General features: G+C 51.8%; 2 protein-coding genes across 5 annotated transcripts; one reads left to right on the forward strand and one right to left on the reverse strand.

Annotated features, from left to right (window-relative positions):
* Nucleotides 1-265: 265 nt before the first annotated feature.
* Nucleotides 266-8772, forward strand: SLC27A5 (solute carrier family 27 member 5). Its single transcript, XM_077911391.1, has 10 exons — nucleotides 266-1019; nucleotides 1798-2007; nucleotides 2411-2569; nucleotides 5232-5356; nucleotides 6154-6348; nucleotides 6432-6522; nucleotides 7121-7319; nucleotides 7547-7644; nucleotides 7818-7948; nucleotides 8032-8772. The coding sequence occupies exons 1-10, from the start codon at nucleotides 341-343 to the stop codon at nucleotides 8206-8208; spliced, it is 2064 nt and encodes a 687-aa protein (XP_077767517.1). The 5' UTR covers nucleotides 266-340; the 3' UTR covers nucleotides 8209-8772.
* Nucleotides 4922-17277, reverse strand: LOC144322125 (uncharacterized). 4 transcript variants are annotated; one of them, XM_077911734.1, is made up of 5 exons: nucleotides 16834-17274; nucleotides 15772-15853; nucleotides 15197-15323; nucleotides 14738-14854; nucleotides 4922-14189 (listed from the first exon to the last, which is right to left on the reverse strand). In XM_077911734.1, exons 3-5 carry the CDS (start codon nucleotides 15315-15317, stop codon nucleotides 12736-12738), a joined length of 1692 nt encoding a protein of 563 aa, XP_077767860.1. In that variant the 5' UTR covers nucleotides 15318-15323; nucleotides 15772-15853; nucleotides 16834-17274; the 3' UTR covers nucleotides 4922-12735. The 4 variants fall into 4 exon arrangements, with proteins under 4 accessions (XP_077767860.1, XP_077767876.1, XP_077767868.1 ...); XM_077911750.1 differs by lacking the exon at nucleotides 15772-15853 and having other exon boundaries at nucleotides 16834-17260; XM_077911742.1 differs by lacking the exons at nucleotides 15772-15853; nucleotides 16834-17274 and adding an exon at nucleotides 15001-15119.
* Nucleotides 17278-21501: the final 4224 nt, after the last annotated feature.

The following is a 21501-nucleotide window of genomic DNA, read 5'->3' on the forward strand; positions in this document are numbered from 1 at the left end:
TGGATGCCAGGGGGAGAGGCAGACTCAAAACCCAGCACGTGGGTGGGGGTGGGGATATTAGAACTGAGCTTGAATTTAGGCACTGCATTTGTTCCCTAAAGTATTTACTGAGTGCCAGCCATGTACTTGGCTAGAGGTAGGCACAGTGAAGCAAACAGGTTGGGTTAAAAAGTGCTGGGGGTGGAGTCCTGAGGGCAGAAGCATTGCTGTCAACAGCTCCAAGGCTACCATGTTTGAAGGGTGGGGGGCGGGACTAAGGGGTCAAATATCTAGGCCAGGCAGTCCCTGGCAGAAGTTATTAGCACTCTGTAGACACTTCTCTGAGGAGGGTGCTGGTGCGATGGGCATCTGGCTGCGACTAGCCTTTGTACTGTTGCTGCTGCATGGCCTGCAGCAGCCTGCATGGCCTGCTGCTGTGGCCCTGGCACTGCGCTGGCTCCTGGGAGATTCTATCTTCTGTGTGCTGCTCGGCCTGGCCATACTGGTGCGGCCCTGGCTCTGTCCCTGGATGCCCCACTGGCTGAGTCTGGCAGCCGCGGCCCTCACACTGACTTTGCTGCCTGCACGGTCACCTCCAGGGCTGCGCTGGCTGCCTGCAGATGTGGCCTATATCATCAGGATCCTCCACCTTGGCCTGCACATCAGAGCACGCATGAGCCACCAACCGCCCGACACTTTTGTGGATTCCTTTGAACGGCGAGCACGAGCACAGCCGGGCCATGCACCCTTGGTGTGGAAGGGGCCAGGGAGCCGCTCCTTCACTTTCAGGGAGCTGGACGACAGGGCATGCCAGGCTGTGTGGGCCCTGAAGGCTGAGCTGGGAGGCCTCACGGACTTGCTTGGCGGGGAGTCAGCTGCCCTCTTGGTGCTGGATTCCCAGACCATTCCAGCCCTGGGTTTGTGGCTGGGGCTGGCCAAGCTGGGCTGCCCGGTGGCCTGGATTAATCCGCATGCTCGGGGGGAACCTCTGGTGCACTCTGTGCTGAGCTCTGGGGCTCGGCTGCTGGTGGTGGATCCAGGTGAGGACCCCAGAGGCTAGTAGAAGACAGAGGAGTGAGGGAGCAAGGGACAGACGTGGAGGACTGCAGTTCACAGTGTCCTAGTAGGGGCTAGGCAAGGAGCTCCTTGCTTCCCACCTACTCTTACAGGCAATTAGAATCAAAATTTAATTGCTGGAAAGTAATTTTGAGGGCACCAGAGATTTTTCTTTACCTTGTTTGTTTCAATCCCCCTCCTTTTAAGATTTGTTTTAGACAGTGAGTGGGGTGGGGGGAGCAGAAGCAGAGGGAAAGAGAATCTTTGAGCAGTCTCCCCAATGAGCATGGAGTCCCATCCAGTGCTCACTGGGCTCAGTCTCAGCACTCTGAGACCATGACCTGAACTGAATCCAAGAGTTGGCTGCTTAACCAACTAAGCCACCCAGGCACCCCTGTTTCTTTTCTTTTTTTTTTTTTTTTTTAAAGATTTTATTCGTTTATTCATGAGAGGCAGGGACACAGGCAGAGGGAGAAGCAGGCTCCATGCAAGGAGCCCGACGTGGGACTCGATCCTGGGACTCCAGGATCATGCCCTGGGTTGAAGGCAGGTGCCAACCTGCCGAGCCACCCGGGGATCCCCGGCACCCCTCTTTCAATCCTTTTTGCCAACAAAACACAGGAATGTGTAAATTTTTCTCTGCCAGCTACTTCCTGTGTTGCTTGCAATAGGCTCTTCTCCCCTATCTTTGGGTCTCGGGGCTCCCCTCCTGACCTCAAATGTGGGCCTTTTCCCAATTTCTCTTCTGACCTATCCCTGCAGACCTCCAGGAGAACCTGGAAGAGGTCCTTCCCAAGCTGCAGGCAGAGAACATCCGATGCTTCTACCTCAGCCAGTCCTCCCCAACACCAGGAGTGGGGGCTCTGGGAGCAGCTCTTGATGTTGCACCCACTGACCCTGTGCCCACTGACCTACGTGCCGGGATCACACCACAAAGCCCTGCCCTGTTTATCTACACCTCAGGGACCACTGGTGAGGGTGCCCGCAGCCCTAGCCCTGACCTCTGAACCCTAATGCTGCCCTGACCCCAAGCTTGACATGTGCCTCAAACTTGACCTCTGAAACCCATCCTGCCCTATGATTGCAACACCTTGCCTGAACTCTGACCCCTAATGTGTTTTTACTGGTCAGTGCCAAATTCCTGCCTCTGCCCAGTAAACAGCCATTGAAACTCCCAACCGAGCTTTGGAATTTACCCTCTGCACTCCAAATCCAATTGTTCTTCCCTGAGCCCACCCACTAATGCCCGGACTTGATCACCTATTAAGAGCCCCAAGCCCTTCACTGCAGACCTGACCACGGAGACCCACTCCTATGTGCTGGCCCCCTCTTGTGCTGTCCTTTCACCACCCACCCTTCCCACTCCATTTCCCAGGGCTCCCAAAGCCGGCCATTGTCACACATGAGCGACTGCTGCAGATGTGCAAGATGCTGTCCCTGTGTGGGGGCACAGCTGATGACGTGGTCTACACAGTCTTGCCTCTGTACCATGTGACGGGGCTTATCCTTGGGGTCCTCAGCTGCCTGGAGCTCGGTAAGCCCTTTTTTGAAGACCCCTCCAATTCATGGGACCTCCAGACTCAACATCAGGGTGGGGCTTTCAGGGTGACAAGGCCCCACAAGTAATCCAATGCCAAGGTTGTTACCTTTGACAAGGGACACACAGAAGCAGGCCCCAGGGCTACTTGGGCAGAGACTTGGTTACTTAGAGTCCCTAAGGGCTTTGCTGTTGTCAGAAGGTGACAAGCTGATATGAGTGCTGGGATAGTCATTGAGGGTTAGGTGTTCACCAAGCATCCCACTGGGCTATTTTCCTGGACACCTGACTAGCAATTCAGACTGGGAAGGCTCCAGTATTTTCTTTTTGAGTTTTTGTGACAATTTTGAAATATATACACATTTCTAAATATTTCTACATGAATTTTCAGGTACCCACCACTTAGCTTCAGCCACCATCAGCATTTTGCTTTCAAACATACACAGTAGAGCAAAAGTAGAGAAAATGATTTGATGATGTCTCACATATCCTCATTCACCCTTGACAGTTGTTAACACATTGCCAATCTTATTTGATACGTATTCCCTTCTTTATTTCTGAATCATTTTAGAACAAATCCTAGATACTGTATCTTTTTGTAAGTATTTAGTATGTATCTCTAATGCATAAGGACTTAAGAACTGTCACAGTAGTGATACCACACCTGACAAAATTAATAGTAGCTCTAATACCATCTGATGCTACAGGTCATGCTTAAATTCCTCCGATTGTCAAATTGTTTTATTAAGGTTAAAGTCCTCTCACTGTACTTGCTTGTTTGGTCTCTGCTTCTCTTTCTCCTGCATTTCTTGTTACACTGTAATTTCCTCTAGAGATGTTGGATTCACTTCAATGTACTGTTGGCAAGAACCTTGGTGGGGTGTATTATACTTCCTTTAAATTTTTTTTTTTATTTTTAAATATTCTTTTTTTTTAATTTTTTTAATTTTTATTTATTTATGATAGTCACACAGAGAGAGAGAGAGAGGCAGAGACACAGGCAGAGGGAGAAGCAGGCTCCATGCACCGGGAGCCCGACGTGGGATTCGATCCTGGGTCTCCAGGATCACGCCCTGGGCCAAAGGCAGGCGCTAAACCGCGGCGCCACCCAGGGATCCCTAAATATTCTTTTTATAAAGATTTTATTTATTTGATGGGAGATCCCTGGGTGGCTCAGCTATTTAGCGCCTGTCTTCAGCCCAGCGTGTGATCCTGGAGACCTGGGATTGAGTCCCGTTTTGGGCTCCCTGCATGGAGCCTGCTTCTCCCTCTGCCTGTGTCTCTGCCTCTCTCTCTCTCTCATGAATAAATAAATAAAATCTAAAAAAAAATAATAAAGATTTTATTTGAGAAAGAGAGAGAGAGCACAAGCAGGGGGAAGGAGAGGGAGAAGCATACTTCCTGCTGAGCAGGGAGCCCAACTCAGACCTCAATCCCAGGATCTTGTGATCATGACCAGAGCCAAAGGCAGATGCTTAACCGACTGAGCCACCCAGGCATCCCTGCATTTTGATTTTCTAATACATCACACTGAAGGCAGCTCATAACTGTTCTTGTACTTTACAGAGGCTAAGATGAATTAGGGAGCTCTATGTATGTATGTACGTATGTATGTTTGTATAGTTGACATGTTATATTAGTTTCTGGTGTACAATGTAGTGTTTAGACAAATATATATTTGGGAGGTTTAATCGGAAAACTCCCTATCAATTCCCCCCCAGTTTTATTTATTTCTTTATTAAAGATTGTATTTATTTATTCATGAGAGACACAGAGAGAGAGAGAGGCAGAGAAACAGGCAAAGGGAGAAGCAGGCTCCATAGAGGAAGCCTGATGCGGGACTTGATCCCGGGGCCCCAGGATCACACCCTGAGCAGAAGGCAGGTGCTCAATCGCTGAGCCACCCAGGCATTACCCAGCCCCACCCCACCCCTGCACTGGTTTTACCAGCTCTTGAAGACCTTTCCTGAATCAGGCATTTCATTAGGGGTGGCAAACAAAATTGTCATTTCAAGGGCCAGCATCTATTTTCACAGAGAAGGCATTGTATTTTACCTCCTGACAAAAATAAAGCCTCAAAGAAGACACAGACTTTCTACCTCACCAGGCACATGAGCAATTGTCCCTTTGAGTGAGGGGATGATAATATTTAGCTTGCAGGGCTTTGTCGAGGATTAGGGTTGAGGTAGGGAGAGTGCCTTTCATAAAGTCAGCTGCAGAGGAGGTGATCAGCTAAGAAAGGATCACTTTCCAGAGTGATAAGTAGTGGCCCGTAAAATTTCTTAATCCATGTGTCCATCCTTCAAAACAATTCTTCCACCAACTCACACATCCATCTACTAACCTACCTCCTCACCCACCCATCCATCTATGCCACCACCTATTCATCTGCCCAGCTAGACATTCATAAAACATTTATAATCATTAATGATTATTTAGCAGTACTCACTTTGTACAAAGCAGTGAGCTTGTTACATATTCTGAAGATAGGATTCAACCCCATACCCACCTATACCTTTCTCATGTGGGCACTCCTGGCTTAGTCAGTGACACACAGATGAACTCCAAACCCTGTGAGTCAGAGGGCCACAGCTGATCAAAACAACTTATCATAGCGACATGGAAGTATGACTTGAAACCCTTTCCTCTCCCCCTTCAGGAGCAACCTGTGTCCTGGCCCCCAAGTTCTCTGCTTCTCGCTTCTGGGATAACTGTCGGCAGCATGGTGTGACTGTGATCCTGTATGTGGGCGAGGTTCTACGGTACCTGTGTAACACTCCACAGGTGAGGTGCTAAGATTAGGGCTTCATGGTGATCACCTCAGGTATGAAATCCCAGATGTCATTTCAGGTGAAGGTTTCAGGTAGATTCAGGTACAGGACCTGACCAGGGTCCCTTAGGTAAAACACCCTAGGCAACATCCACAGATAATTTATCCCACACAGTTTCCAAACATGGCTACCTATGTATGATGATCATCAGTGCTACCTTGGGCAAATGACTTCACCTCTATCAGTCTCAATGTCCCCATTTGGAAAATTAGGATAATAAAGAGAGTATTTGTGAGTATAAAACATATGTAAAATGCCTAGAACAGAGGATGCCTCAGGGTAAACTCACTAGATGTGAACTTATACAGCAATGAGGTATGGATTCCAGGTAAAATGCTTCAGGTAACTACCTCCAGGTAAGACCCCCAGGTCTCTCCTCAAGTTGAAACTTAAGTCACTCCCCCGTTTACCTCCAGGTAAATGCCCCCAAGTAACCCCTCCAGGTAACAGTTCCAGGTACTACCCCTATATAAGATCCCAGATATTTCCCCTAGGTAAGCCCCAGATAAGGCCTCAGTTGCCCCTAGGTATCCCTCCAGTTAAGGCTTCTAGGTAACTTCCCCTCAGGTAACTTCCATAAACAGACTCCAGATAACTACTCTCAAGTAAGAACCTTTGGTGGATTACTTAGGTATGGATACCCCCCTCCCTATCACCTCCCAGGTAATTCCTCAGGTAAGGACTAAAAGCCCTCATAGGTAAGGGTTCTAGGGCATGCTCCTCTTCACCGTTCTTGGGATGTCTCTGCAGCGACCAGAGGACCGGACACATACAGTCCGCTTGGCAATGGGCAATGGACTTCGGGCAGATGTGTGGCAGTCCTTCCAACAGCGCTTTGGCCCCATTCAGATCTTGGAAATCTACGGCTCCACGGAAGGCAATATTGGCTTCATCAACTATCCAGGGCGCTGTGGGGCCCTGGGCAAGATGAGCTGCTTCCTTCGAGTGAGTGGGTTGAGTGGGGCAGTGGCCCTGATTAAGACTGAGCTCACAGGGCCTCTACTGACACTTTCCCACCCTCCACTCAGATGCTGTCCCCCTTTGAGCTTGTACAGTTTGACACGGACGCGGAGGAGCCTGTCAGGGACAATCGGGGATTCTGCGTCCCTGTGGGGCCAGGTACAAGGGTCGGGGAAACCTTCCCTGGGTGTGGGAAGGGCAGGGGACCATCTGCTCCTTCGCTGGAACAGGCTGCCCAAAGCCTTGAGGTCAGTGCCCTGTGGTGGTGTCTGCTGCCCTCACCTGGACCCTGTTCTCAGCTTGTCTGACCACTGCCTGGGACCCTCTGTCTCTCATCTTCTCAGCTCTGCTTGGATCCCCTGCCTCAATCTCTTGTTCTGCTAGGTCTCTGGGTCTCTATTTGTGGTAGTTATATCCTCCCAGGCATCAATCTCTTGTCCAGTACCTTCTCCTAGGGTCTTTTCTCCTGGCGTTTTTCGTGGTCTTGGCCATATCACTTTCTTCCCACCACCATCTGTCTCTGTCCTTTGTGCATCCCTTGTTATCCTTTTTCTATTTCTAGTGGGCTCCCCAATGTCTCCTGTCCCCCAGTCTCTGTATCTCACTCTTCCCATCTTTATCTCTAGGTCTCTCTCTGTCTCTTCTTTGGCAGTTTTGAAGAGTTGGTCCACCACGGTTGGAAACCTCTGACAGGGGGCTGATGGGTTGTGCAGTTCTTGGCCATGGTTAATGCCCTAATTCCAACTCCTACCCCTAGGGGAGGCAGGGCTCCTGTTGACCCAGGTTTTGCGCCACCAGCCTTTCCTGGGCTACCGCGGGGCACGAGAACTGTCGGAACGAAAGTTGGTGCGGGATGTGCGGCGCAAGGGCGACGTTTACTTCAACACCGGCGACGTGTTGGCCATGGATGAAGAAGGCTTCCTTTACTTTCGCGACCGCCTTGGGGACACCTTCCGGTCAGGTCCTGGGCGGGTGGCCGGGGCTTCCTGGACCTTTGAGGGAGGAGGGCTGAAGAAGTGGGACTTCCAGGCCCAAGGGGCATCGCTTCTCGATCCCGAAGGGGCCGAAATTGGGCAGAACCAGTGATCAGATCTCATAGGAAGAGGGGCTTGGTGGTTGGTGGGCAAGAGGGGCCTCCCCTTAGCCAAGGTTGTGCTCGCTAGCAGTGGATTCAACCCCACAGATGGAAAGGTGAGAACGTGTCCACGCGGGAGGTAGAAAGCGTTTTGTCACTGGTGGACTTCCTGCAGGAGGTGAACGTCTATGGTGTGTCAGTACCAGGTGTGGAGGATTTGCTTCATTTTAAACAGCCTTGTGGGCAGAGTAGTGTTATCCAGATATTACAGGTGGGGGGAGCTGCTGGGGCACAGCCAGTGAGCAGTGATGGGCCAAGTGAGAGGGTCGGCCATGGGCACTGTGAGGTGAATGAGCTGAGTGACTGTTGTGCTTCCCAGGTTGTGAGGGCAAGGTGGGCATGGCTGCGGTGCAGCTGGCCCCCGGCCAGACTTTTGATGGTCAGAGGATGTACCAGCATGTCCGCACTTGGCTCCCTGCCTATGCTGCACCCCATTTCATCCGCATCCAGGTGAGCTCAGGGTGACAGAAGTAGGTGGATGGGAGGTCTTGGACAGGGGCCCACAGTCGAGATTATGCTTATTACCCCTGCAGGACACTCTAGCGATCACAAGCACATTCAAACTGGTGAAGTCCCGCTTGGTGCGTGAGGGCTTCAATGTAGGCGTAATTACTGACCCCTTGTTCGTGTTGGACAACCAAGCCAAGGCCTTCCGGCCCCTGACAGTGGACATGTACCAGGCTGTGTGCAATGGAACCTGGAGACTCTGACCATCTGGCCAGTCCACAAGACATCTGAAGTGGTAGTGCCCAATGCTGACTACCACTCCCATTGTGCAGGGTCACCTTCCCCTCAAACCTGGTAAAGGTCATCATGAATCCCAGCCTGGCCATAACCCCAGCTCCAGAGTGAGATGATGCTAGGCCCAGTAGTGGAGTGAGAATAAACTTGGATGTGTACACAGATATCTATGTGTACAGGGGCCAAGGGCAGACAGCCCCAAGATTGGTCACTTTGGCATAAAGATCATTTTGTGTTAAAAGCATTAAAACCTGAGCAAATTCAGAAGCTTTCTCTCCCAAAAATAACTATGTTGATAGGAATCTAGCAAGGGCTCTTTGATCACATTCTTGTCTTGTTTCTGAATGGCCCAAAGACCATTTGTTTACCGAGTATTTACTCTTTCATCTTCCTTTAAATTGCATTCTTTCCTATAAAATTCCTAGACCTCTCTCAGTTCAGTATATGTATGCCTTATTTTGCCTGTCTTTAGAATTTTATGGTTGTATGCATTCCTCATCTGAACCAAATTAAATTTGATATTCTCCTGTTAACATGTCTCATGTCAATTTCATTCTTATTGAAGCTAGAAAGACCTTGAAGGGCAGAAGAAATTCTTCCCCAACAGCAGAGAGAGGTACAAGCAAGGAATTCAGGACCTAGCTTACTTCACCCTCCACACACACACACACACACACACACACACACAGCTTCCCCACCAAGGATCTTGACAAGCCTCAGGGAATGGCCTGTCTGAGCAAGACCACCAGTGTTGGAGGTTATAGCAGCCTTGAAGCCATTCCAAGATTCAGAGATGAGGTTCAATCTATCTATAGGTCTTTTTGTGTCCTCTGATGGGCTGGCCCCAAGTCAGCAGATGTGGATATGGTCTGGAGTATGTAAGGGGAAGTGCTATCATGGTGAGACAAGGACATGGGGCTAAGGAACTAGAGAAAAGATGTCCTTGGCAGAATGAACCTGCAAAAGCCCTGATGCAAGTCCTGAGGCAAGGGGGTGTGGAGATCAGAGCCCTCTGGAAGATGAAATCCAGTCTTAGGGGCCAGAAGAGCCCTCCAGGCATTGTGAGAACTGTAGGAAGGAGCATGCTTTTGCTGGTTTCAGAAAAGTGTAGTACATGTTCTGTCAGAAGCTTTAAATGTTACTTGATTGTTATGGAACTCTAGACTGTGGGCCAAGGAAACAAAGAGGTGGAGTCATGAGTAGCAAAACGTTATGGAAGCATAATCCTGTCTCAGGGACCGGAACTACTTCTTTGGGAATTAGGATAAATGCAGATAAGAATTTGAGGGCAATGAACCTCTAGGGAGTGAAATCCACCCCATGTCAGGGGCTTTAGGTGCTGCCCAGGTATCTTAAGAGCTGTACACCAAGAAAAGGGGAATACCACATTAATCCTCAGCGAAGGGCACCTGGGCGGCTCAGTGGTCTGTCTTTATCTCAGGTCGTGATCACTGGGTCCTGGGATCAAGTCCCACATCAGGCTCCCTGCAGGGAGCCTGCTTCTCCTTCTGCCTAGGTCTCTGCCCCTCTCATGAATAAACAAAATCTCAAAAAAAAAAAAAAATCCTCAGTGAAGAGGTCTGTGCTCTATGGCAGAAATCACTGCTTGCTTGCCTGCCTGCCTGCTACAGATGTTGTAGGCCGCGGCACCTGTGATACGAAGATTGGGATTGTAGGCCTGGAGAGCTCGGATACTGGTAATGACACCTGGGTCACTGTGGGAGCTGTTAGGTAGAGGGTAGGGGTCACAAAGAACTCTGTGGTGTGTAACTCAAAGAGACTCAGGGTAGAGGCTGCTGGTTTTCAAGCCCTCTGGAGCTCTGAAGCATAAGCCTGCAGGGACCACCCTCCACTTCCCCCAGTGGCAACTTTGTATGTGGCTCTCACTAAATCAGTGAAGGTTCACCCATTCCCATCCAATCCTAGCTTCAGAATGCCATTGCCTGACACCTCTTACTCCATCCTTAATACTTGTAGGTTTATATTCTAAACACACTCCTCCATAAAGTTTCATTAGGTTTCTGAACCAAGTGAGGTGTGTGTTCAGTCCATCTTGATCCAGGAACCCAGGGAAACTTACATGCATAGCCTGCTCAGGGTTAACACCAGAACAATCAGCCCAGCATGATAGGACCCAGCATGACCACAGAAGACTGGAGGAGGGCAATGTAAAGGCCAAAACATGGATGAAGGCAGGTGACTATAATAGTTGCTGATCAAGGTGAGAGCCACTGAAGTCCTGGGTATTGGGAGCAGTGGTTTCAGATGGAGGAAGTGAGAGATAGCAGGATGCCTCACACATAGGGAGATGGGAGGGTCGAAGGGTCAGGAGGGCTCAGGTTGGCAACTGGACTCCAGGAGCTTCAGTTGAAGATGAAGAAAAGGTTGAATATAATTTGCTGAGTACCCACTTGGTGTTTGACAGATGCCTTTTATCCCAAATCCCATGGATTCCCCAGAGGTCTCCGAACAGAGTGTGGAGTGAGGCTGTGGCCTACTCAAGTCACCCTCCTGAAAGTGAATCTGGGGGAAATGGAGTAGGAACAAGGTCAGAGCAGAGGAGTCCAGGAGGGGTGGACAGTGGTTCAAGGTCCTGCACCATACCAGAAGTTCTGGTTCAGTGGAACTATACTCCAACGATCTTGGTGACCCAGTTCCCTGCAAGACATCTCTCACTGCTGCCACATCTCCCCTCATTATAGGACTTACTTACGAGGTTCCAGAGATGGAAGATAAGTCTGAACGTGCTGGCAGGTGGATGCGAGGGGGAGAGAGGGGAGACACATCATTTCTGTGTTCATTTTGTGTGACAGGAGGCTGCGAACCTTGGAGGTGATGGGACTAGGGTACCCCCTTATCTCAGGCTGCCGAGCCTGGATCTACAAAGACTCATCTTATAGTAGAACGGAGACTTGGAAAAAAATTATTAAAAAAAAACAGAGACTTGGGCAACTTCATGATGTCTAACATAGCCCAAGTCTCTTCGCAGACTCCCATGAACTTTTGGCTGTCATTACATAAACGTCCCAGACCCTTATTTGGGGAACAGGCAAGCTGTGTAGCTAACCTTTAGACCCTCAAAAGGACCTGGTTGAAGCAAAACTTCACAGCTCTGTGAAGACTGTGTTGTTAAACACTCCCGAACCATAATCTGGATGTTGGGAGGGGAGGCCAGGCTGTGCATTTCCATAGTGTTGTGCAAGGATTTGCACAATATACGTCCATTCCAACTTCTACTTTTGGGTCTTTTCTTTTTTGTTCCCAAGAGTCCACTAACATCCCTGGGAGTAAAGCCTCAGGTCACAATGGATGCTGGTCCGCTGAGAGCCACAGGGAGAAACCTGTGCCCCACCCCACCCATCAGACTCAGTGTCCCAGCCATGTGGAGGTGTCCCATGATGGGAGGAGGCACACACATGGCCTTAGGGAACGGCAAATCCCCTTTCCACTTGAGGCAAGAGAACAGGTGGACACCTGTCCACCAGACTCTGCAGAAACAAGTAGTCCCATCTGGTCTCCCCCAAACCTGTTATGATCACCTCTTCTCAGGGCAGTGGGGATATAAAGGCTCCTGTAAGGGAGCCTTTGGTAACAAGAGGATGTGGCTAATCCTGAGGCTTGGATGAGAAACTGAATGGAAGAGCATGACTGAAGAGCCATCATTCTTGATGTTGGTCTCCCTCTCTCCAACCCAGGGCCCTCTACCTCTACTTGCTCCACCGTCTGTGGGAGTTCTAGGTGCAGGTAGCCAGGCCTGGCATCACCCAGCTCTCACACTGGCAGACTAGAGCATGGGTGCCAGAGCATGGGGGCAAGTGCTGAGCTCGGGATGCTGAGCCTATGGCCAGGAGCCATGTCCTGGCTCTGCTGTGTGCAACTCACATCCCCTCTCTCTGCCTCAGTTTCCTCATCTGAGAAGTGGGGTACCAACCACAGCAGCCACCTCACAGGGGTGGCAAGGGGCACATGTTGGCCCTTATCAAGATCCTGCCTATCAGGGTCCTGCAGATACCCTCGGTAGGCCTGAATCTCTCTCTACCTCCCTCCTTCCCATTCTTTTCCAGAGGTGGAAGCTGAGACTTAGAGCCCAAGGCCAACACCAGACAGCACATGACCTCCTACCCCCTGGGTCTGCTCACAGGAGGCCTTGGATGAAATGAGGTCTTGAAGGAACATCCTGAGGGTCAGCCTGGCAGTCATTGCTGTAGACGTGGGAACCTTCTAGGATCACCTCCCCAGCACTCCAACCCTCCTCCTCCTCACCTGAGTACCCAGGTCATAATAGGCATGAAACAGCACTCTGCCAGGTCTCTGCCCTACCAAAGTCCCAGCATCCACACAGCCCCGATATTTCTGCAGCCTGACCGTTGGGATGACCTGTGGCTGAAATGGCAAACATCATCACCATGTGCAGATGGAACCACAGTACAAGGCCATGTCTTCCCCAAAATGTGGATGTGTGGGCGACCCAGGTGTTTAGACAACCAGCTGTGAACTCAGGCTTCAGCAGGCTTTGAAACTGTGGCTGGACCTGAAGTGGGAATGGGCCCAGCTTCCCTCCCCAGTGAACCCTCTGATGATGCTCCCAAAGAAGGCCTGGCCTGGGGGCACAGGCCTGTCCCACGCCGCGGTTTCCGCACAGGTTTCTCTCCTGTGTGGATCCTCTGGTGGTGGAAGAGGGCTGGGCGCTCTCGGAAGGCACGGCCGCAATGTGTGCATACAAAGGGCTTCTCACCCGTGTGGATGCGTCGGTGGCTGAGCAACACTGCGCCCTTGGCAAAAGCCTTCCCGCAGTCCCCACAGCGGAAGGGCCGCTCACCCGTGTGCAGTAGCTGATGCTGCGTGAGGTTAGAGCTGTGACTGAAGGCACGGCCACATTCTGCACAGGCAAAGGGCTTTTCGCCTGTGTGCACACGCTGGTGATTAGACAGCGAGGAACCCTGGCTGAAGGCAGCACCGCAAAGAGCACAGGTATAAGGCTTCTCACCCGTGTGCATGCGCTCATGCTGGATCAGGTGTGAGTTGCGGCAGAAGCGGCGGCCACACTGAGCACACGCATAGGGCCGCCCACCTGCGTGGATTTTGCGGTGCTGGCTGAGGTTGGACCCATGGCTGAAGGTCTTGCCACACTCGCTGCAGCGGAAAGACTTCTCAGCTGTGTGTATGCGCTGGTGTCTCACCAGGGAGGAGCTATGCCTGAAGGCCTTGCCACAGGCTGGGCATGCATAGGGTGTCTCACCACTGTGGATGCGCTGGTGCTGCGTCAGGTGTGATGTCTGGCTAAAGGCCTTGCCACACTGAGCACATTCATATGGCCGCTCCCCAGTGTGGGTGCGCAGGTGCTTGAGCAGGTCGGAGCTCTTCACGAACACTTTGTTGCATGCCCTGCATTCGAAGGGCTTCTCCCCTGAAAGGAGGCCAGTGCCTGTGTGGAGGGCCTTGCCCAGCTGATGCCAGGTCGGGGGCTCCTGGCCAGCAGGGAGTCCATGAGGCTTGTGGCTAGCTGTACCCTTACCACCTTGCCCAGAGGTGAGACCAGCCTCAAATTCTGGAATTTTGGGGAAGGCTCTCCCAGGGGCCTCCCGCCCATATGGCTTCTGACCCCCACATGCCCTCAGCTGCTTGCCTGGCACGGGGCGGTTCATAAGGGCCTTCTCCCTGGGTGAGCTGTCCTCAGCCATCCTCAGTGGAGAGGTCAGCCTGAGGCTGACACTGGCCTCCCCACTGCCAGGACCTAGCAGGAGCCGTTCCCAATAGATTACAGACACCCCTGTGGGTTTTTTCTCCTGAGAAGGGGAGATGCCCTGCCAGTCCTCCAGGCTTTTTCCACGATCACACATGCCAGTGAAGGGAAGGACCCTTGTAGGCGCTGGACGGGAGCCATCATGGAGGGCCCCTGGCAGCGCTGCTTCTCCAGGAACCACCCTGTCGTATGCCAGATGACGGGAACCTGAAGGCACAGAAATGGTGGATCCTGGGTCATCCTGGCCAGACGGGATGGTTGGGGCATGCCTAGTGGTCAGGCAAAGGAATGCTAAGGACTGGGTGTGCAAGCTGGGGAGAAACGCAGTGGCCAGATACCAGTGTATGTACTTCACTTCTGTCCCAGGGGACTCAAGCCTGCTTTTGTTCCTTACACAGATAGCTACCTGATGCTACAGGCCCTACTCTCAAACCCTGTCCCTGCCTGTGCCGCCGCCGCGCACCCCCCCTCCACCACCACCACTGCCTCTCCCATAGTGTGGCCAGTGCCATGAGTGTGGGTCACAGACTGTCCTGGTAAAGGCTGTGGCCCACTGCCTGGCATGGGGTACCCTGGGATCTCCCCCTTGATGGGCAAGCCAAGGCCAGAGCCTCCAGGAGTGGCTGATGGTATAAGGAGGACGGGAGGGAGTCAGGCAGGAGGTGGGAGATGAGAGCCTCCAGGAAGGCAGGGAAAGGGGACAGAAGCGTGGCGGCAGATAGGCCCAAGCTCACTCCCTCTGAGTCCCCACTCACCAGGGCTGGCCTTCCTCTGAGCATTCCTGGCTGGCATCACATCTGTCTCACTGAGAACCCAGGGCTCCTCGCCACGCTCAAGCTGCATGACTACCCGGGGTCGTGACGCAGAGAGCCCTGTAAGAAAAGACAAGCAAGTGAGGGGCTAGGCCCAGCTCAGGACAACCTACCGCCCAACAGATGGCAGAAGTCAGGGCTTTACGGGGTATAGATGGTGTCATCTGTGCAACCAAGAAAACCACACACCACATGGCAAGACTCACAGGAAGAGTTCAATGGTCCCTGTGAGGAGAACCGTGTTGGCAGCACCAGATGAAAGGGACCGAGCCTGGACACAGAGGCGCCACAGCGGCACAGGGACACTCAGCCAGCTGGTATGAGGCTGCTCATAGGCCAACAGGAGATAAGGGGTTAGTGCTGGCAACAACAGAGCTTCCCATGGAAAACCCAGGGCCTTACCCAGTGAAGCCACAAGTGCGAAGTTCTCTAGCATCACGTGGCAGTACAAGGCCCTCTGGGCTGCATCCAGGAGCTCCCATTCCTCCTGGGAGAAGTACACGGCCACATCCTCAAAGGCCATCAGGCTCTACAACAGTGGGCAGGGGAGGATGGACACGATCTAAGCTATGGCTGATGACGACCCAGGACCCACCTCCCTGTCCCAAGGGCTATCTTTCCCAATATCCCTCAGAGGCTTACCTTGCTCCCCCTCACCCTCCTCTCCCCAGGCTCTGCAACTCTGCAGATGCAACTTCCCTCCTCTTTCCTAAACCCTACCTGTCTAGGGCATAGATGCCTTCTCGGCCTCCTGACTGGCCACTTACACAAGGTAAGCAGAGCTAGCTCTCGGCCTTCAGATGGCTACCACCCCAAAGGCAGGCCCAAGTGCACACTCATGCTCCAGCCTTTGCACAGACTGACCTCCCCAGACATACCCTTAACTGTTCCTGGAATTAGCAATTGTACAAGTTCCAGCTATGGACCCTGCAGGACATGCCCATGCTCGTAGGGATGCCCCCTTCTGCTGAACTTGCCTGACATCCCAAGACTGCTCCTTCAGCATGAACGACTGGCCGGCTGATCCCCTCCAGTCACTACAGGAGGGGCCCCAAGGATCTGGTGGGCACACAGGAAGCCGGTTCCACCCTCCCTCCAAACTATGGTCCCTCCCCCATTTCCTTGGCCAAAACCCTGCCTTCAGCCACTAGCCAAGCTCCACCCCTCTATCCCCCACCAAGAGCCCCGGGGGCTACCGGCCTTTCTTCATCTCCCTGGAGTGCTACCCATCCCTGGCCGCATCCACGAGATTCCTTCCTAAGTTTGATTCCCAGGCCTTGCCTTGGCTCAGAATGTCAGGCCCCTATCCTTAGGCATCTGCAATTCCCGGTCCACACCATACCTCCACCCTGGGACATCACAGACTCCCTGATCTTACTCCGCAGCCTGCTTTCCCTTCAAATTCCTGTTCCTGTCTAAAGCACCTCCGTTCCTCTGGGTGCTCAGGCCAAAAAACTTGGGACTGTGCTCTACTAGGGCCACTGGCTCACACGCCACACCTGAGACCTCAGACCCACGGGAATCCAACCCCTTTTCCGTCTCCGCTGGCCCAGCGTGCCTGCAGCAGGTGCCGTCTTCGGCTACCCGGACTGTGGCAGTGCCTGCTCCGTGCACACAGCCACCCCCGCTCTGCGTCATTTCTCCGCCAAGGAAACGGTGGGATACTTTAAAAATCCTAACTTAAAGCATGTCCTGGCTCTGTTCGATTCCTCCCCGGGCCCCGACGTAACTCCTCAGCCTGCTATTTCTCTTCCTTGCTCACGTCTGGAAGCTCAGTTCCCGAAGCACCTAGGCTCAGTCTCCCCTCCCAGCTTTTGCACGCGTGGGACCCTCTGCTGGGAACTTCCGTCTACACCTCACTCCTTTGGCTGCCAGAAGTGGGGATCTCGCACGTGCACGCTCCACTGGCCTGAGCCCCCGGGCCTAGGACGGACCGGGAGGGGAGACAAAACGTCCAAGTAAAGTCTCTCCCTGAGTCGAGGCTCGGGTGCCTCGAGGAGGAAGCGGGCGGTTGGTGGTCTCACGCTTCCTCTACTCACCTGTGCGGGCTCTGTCAGCGCCGCGGTCGCCATCAGAACCCTTGCTTGAGGACGCGCAGAAAGCGACGCACAACGCGACGTCCCGGCTCCAGGCCTCAGTCTTCCCGTCGTTCGAGGGCACAGACGCCCAGGACGCCGCCGCCCCTGCCGCCCGGGGGTCGGAGAACACGTGACTCTGGGCACCGCCCCACAGCCTTGCGGGGCGTCCCAGGCTACACCCGGAGAAACCCAGGCTCGGGGGACGCGACCGTCGCCCACGATCACGGCGTGCGCGTTGCGGCCCTCCGCTCGCGCCTTCCTCGCAGCCCTCGCCTTGGGTCTCCAAGCCTCTGGAAAACCGGCCCGGGCCGGTCGCGCCTCAGTCCCCGACACCGGTGTGGCCCCACGCCCGGCAGCAAAGTGACAGCCCCCGGACGCCGGAAGTCCAGCCTCCGCAAGCCGTCATTGGCCCCATGAGCGCTGCGGACGCACGCGCGGCGCCTTCTGGGAAGCGTAGTTTCCGCCGGCTCGGCGGCCAGTCGGGCGGTATCCTTGCCCACGCCTCTGGAGACCGTCAGGCATCTCCGCGCAGCGCTCTGGGAGATGGGTTCCCGCAGGCACGACCCTGCTTCCGTGGGCCCACGCGCGTGAGGTGGGGAGTCGCCCGGCTGGGGGGCCTGCGCTCGGGGTCCTGGGATCCCGGCGTGCACCCAAGCGGCCGCCGACACTAAATGCTGGACGCGCAGAAGCGGAAACTGCTGAGGTCCCGGGAGGCGACCCCAGCCTGGGGCTTTAAGGACAAAGCCCAGTGTCGTTGCGGGCGGGCTGTGTGCGTGTGCGAGCGTTGGCGCTTTGGCAGCGAGCCTGGCAGTGTCCACCCCAGCGCTGCCTCTGGAGGCCTGGGCTCGGGTTTGGCCTCTCTGTGTCCTGTGAAGGGTTAATATCACTTTTGCAGCCTCTACCCCAAGGGCTGCAAGCCCCCAGCCTAAATTTTTCTTGAGTTTGAATTGTTCTCTGAGACGTCCCTAACCCATCTGCTTACCTTACTAAACTGGACCGCGCAGAATGTATTTTCCCGGACTTGCTTGTCTTTGGGTCGTCTGGGTGTTGTTGGCACATCACGATATTGATTCCTCGGTGTCTTTTCCTCGGGACCAACCTGAGTGTCTGTCACACCTAAAAACAAAAGGAAAGGCAGTCTCTGCACACGGGTGGACTGCTGGCAGAGAAGAAGAGGTTTTCCCTCTGTTGCTCCACTGGGACGATTTGGTTTTTTTCAGGGTCGGTAATCTGCATGCATAAGGTGGTACAGTCATGTTACCCACCGCATATTACCCACCGTTTTAAGGAAATACGGAATTAACGTGTGTCAAGTTCGTTCATTATTCCTGCCTCCTTCTTTTTTTTCTTTTTTTTTTCCTGCCTCCTTCTATATGCATCTATCTCCGCTATAGATGCTCGCTTTGAAAGAGTTTAAGAAAATCTAACATATTAAACTCGTGACTTATTCAGAAGCTTAGAGGCATTAACATTTCAAGCACTGTTTGAATGTTTGGAGACATTTAATTTCTTTAAAACTAAGTATTTTAAAATTATCCCTATAACGTGTAATTAGTTAGACTAGAAGGATCTTGATTGCCTACTATTTAGAGAAATGCTAATTGTTTGGTAAACTCACAATTTAATGAAATTGGAAATGAAATAAAAATGGCAACACTCGTCCTCTGTACACAGAGTAGCTCCATATCCCTGATTCAGATCTCACCCTGAACAAGATTGCACTGCCAGGTGGCTGGCGGTGGGGGGTTGTGGGGGGCATGGGGAGGGTGTTGCCTGGGGCCGGTGGTGGGACCCTAGCTAACCTGGTTGGACTTCTGTGAACCCCTGTGTCCTCATCTGTGAAACAGATAGTAATAAGCATTTGCATTGTGCTGAATTGTGCTGAACATCCATTCTTTCCTTGGCTGGGTTGAGCCTGCTGATGAGCCAGTTGAAGGCACTCTTCATTACTACTAGTGTTTTCTATCTCTAGCCTTAACTTTTGATCTTACCTTAGAGTTTCCATCTCTCTGCTTACATTATCCATCTATTCCTGCATTTTGTCTACTTTTTTTCCACTAGGACCCTTAACATCTTAATCATAGTTATTTTACATCCTGTGTGATACTCCCAACCTCTGTGTCCTATCTGGTTGTCATTCTGATGATTGCTTTGTGTGTGCTCAGCCTGTTTCTTCTTGCCTTTTGATATGCCTTGTCATTTGTTGTTGAAAGCGAGAAATATGTTTGGTAACAGGAACAAAAGTAAACAGGAGGTTTGGTAATATGGGTCGAAGTAGGACTGTACTTAATGTTTGTTGTAACTATGGGTGCTAGAGGCTTCAAATTCCTCTAGTGGTCTAGTTTTTGTCTGTTCTGTAGACTTTGTGCTCTGGTAAGTGTTCCTCTCCAGAGAGAGTCCGTGTCTTGCATCTCTTTTAGTTGTAATCCTGTTACACTGGAATTCCACTGATGTGTAAAAGGTGAGAGGGGAGAGGATCATACTAAATCTTCCAATGAAATCCCAATCTTTAGTAGCACTGTGTCTGAGGAGCATATCTCCACCACCGTAGTTTCTTTCTTTCATTTTTTTTTCCTTGACCCCAACTGCCTTCCCTGGCTACAGCATTCTCAAAGTATTTGCTAAAAACCCTGGCCCCTGCTGACTATGATCTCTCTCACTTAGGTGAGAGAAGAAGGCTAGAGGGACCTGTAGTGGGAGCAATGTCCTTCACCCAGCTGCAGATGGCTCTAGCAGCTTTATTCCTGGTAGTATATATCTTTGTAGGGAAAAGGCTCTGGGTATATTTCATGATGGTTATCTTTCTGGTCATATAACACCTGCTCTTCCCCTGCTCCATGCTAACAGCTGAAAAAACAGAGACATGCCAGTTAACTGAGTGCATATTGGACACAGCCAGGATGGAGTCCATGGGGTCACTGCCCAGGGGACAGGAATTAGGTTTGAAAGCCCAGACTGGGAGACTCTGCGCAGGTGCAAGTACAAAGTGACATGATAGGTCCCTTGCTCACTTACCTGTCTGGGCAGTTTGGTACAGCCTTAGCCTCTGGTGGCAGAGGAGCACCATGTTGGGCAGCAGGTCTTGGTCTTTGGAAAGAACAAATGAATGTCATCAAATAGCATGTTAACAAGGCATTTCAAAGACATGTGACCAAGTGAGGACACAATAAGGGGACACTGGTGTTGGGGGACCTGAGAGAAAGAGATGAGGCATGAGGGGAAAGGATGAGATATGAGGTCACAGCAAGGGGCTGGGAATCAGGAGAGACCAGCAGAGTGGGAGGATGTTCTGCAATGTCTAGTGTTTAAAAAGACACAACAAACCCAAAGGGAGTAATTTACTTCCATCAAGACAGCAAACCAAGACACAGTTGAACCAAAGTACCTAAGTAATACAATGTGTGTAGGTTCCTTAGTGTATATGCAAGCTCCCTGTCTCCACACCCTAATACACTGAATAAAAAGCCTGCTGGGCACCTGGGTGGTGGCTAAGCTTCCGACTCTTGATCTTGGCTCAGGTCATGATCTCAGGGTCTTGGGATCAAGTTCTGTGTCGGGCTCCATGCTCAGCAGGAGTCTGCTTGTCCTTCTCTCTGCTCCTCTCCCAGCTTGTGTTCTCTCTCTCTCTCTCTCAAAAAAAAAAAAAAAAAAAAAAAAAAGCTTCCTGTACTAACCCTACAGGTACACAGTGCCCTGGTTCCTTACTTATTTAGTAAGAAGTAATTAAAAAGTTCTTTAACACTTCCTTGGGTTGTGTTCAATTTAATGCACGCTAAGCAGTGAATCCCTTAAGTTCGGTTACACTTTGACAAGGTAGCATACTTGTGTACAAACAGTCCAAGTGGGATCTTTTTTGAAATACAGGCAAGCCTCTTAGCATGGGATGCATTCTTACAGGCCTCACCATCCACAATTAGGGACATGCAAGAATTATTCCCTCCTAACTTTGGGAAGAGAAAGGTCTACACTGTTTCGGAGTGGCAGAATCAAATGAGATGTTCTGTATCTGGTGTTTCCAAGCCCAAATGCTTCAAACTTGCATAAAATATATGCACATGTCCAGTTGGATGCAGAATGCAACATGGAGGGGGGCTACCGGGTGGCTCATTCAGTTAAGCATCGGACTTCCACCCAGGTCATGGATGGAAGTATGGAGCCCCAAGTTGGGCTCTCCTCCCCATTCAATTCAGGGAGTCTGCTCTTCCCTTTCCCTCTTCCTCTGTCCCTCCCATATATATATATATTTTTTAAAGCAACATGGAGGAGGAGAGTCAGCTTAGGCCCAGGGTAGGTCAGTCTCACCTAAGTTTGCAGGTGAGTTCCTCTGACCATAACCTGTGTGATAATGGGCCCTGATGTCCCCTGTCTGTGATTTAAGTTTCTTCACATCTAAAATACTGGACTAAGAATGTGCAACTCGAGGTTGTTGGGAATATTGACATTCAGCTCCTGTCCCGGGCAGCCTTGCATTAATGTTGGGCACCTCTGTGACTTGTGGAAATCACCACACCTGTCTTGGGCCACATACCTAACAGTGTTACAGCCTTCTGTGTCTGGGAGTCAGAAAGTGCCTCTAGCCACCAGCATCCTCTCACACTCCATCCTAGTTCAGAGGGTTCTATTCTTGAC

Source organism: Canis aureus, chromosome 1 (assembly GCF_053574225.1).
Source record: "Canis aureus isolate CA01 chromosome 1, VMU_Caureus_v.1.0, whole genome shotgun sequence".
Classification (NCBI taxonomy): Eukaryota; Metazoa; Chordata; class Mammalia; order Carnivora; family Canidae; genus Canis; species Canis aureus.

Excerpts from the sequence above, each read along its gene's own strand:
- SLC27A5 (XM_077911391.1), top strand. The coding sequence starts at position 341 with ATGGGCATCTGGCTGCGACTAGCCTTTGTACTGTTGCTGCTGCATGGC. Across the intron at positions 2,008-2,410 it reads CTACACCTCAGGGACCACTG|GGCTCCCAAAGCCGGCCATT; the intron begins GTGAGGGTGCCC and ends TCCATTTCCCAG. Across the intron at positions 2,570-5,231 it reads CCTCAGCTGCCTGGAGCTCG|GAGCAACCTGTGTCCTGGCC; the intron begins GTAAGCCCTTTT and ends CTCCCCCTTCAG.
- LOC144322125 (XM_077911750.1), bottom strand. The coding sequence starts at position 16,866 with ATGGCGACCGCGGCGCTGACAGAGCCCGCACAG. Across the intron at positions 15,324-16,833 it reads CGCTGACAGAGCCCGCACAG|AGCCTGATGGCCTTTGAGGA; the intron begins GTGAGTAGAGGA and ends CCACTGTTGTAG. Across the intron at positions 14,855-15,196 it reads CGCACTTGTGGCTTCACTGG|GGCTCTCTGCGTCACGACCC; the intron begins GTAAGGCCCTGG and ends CTTTTCTTACAG.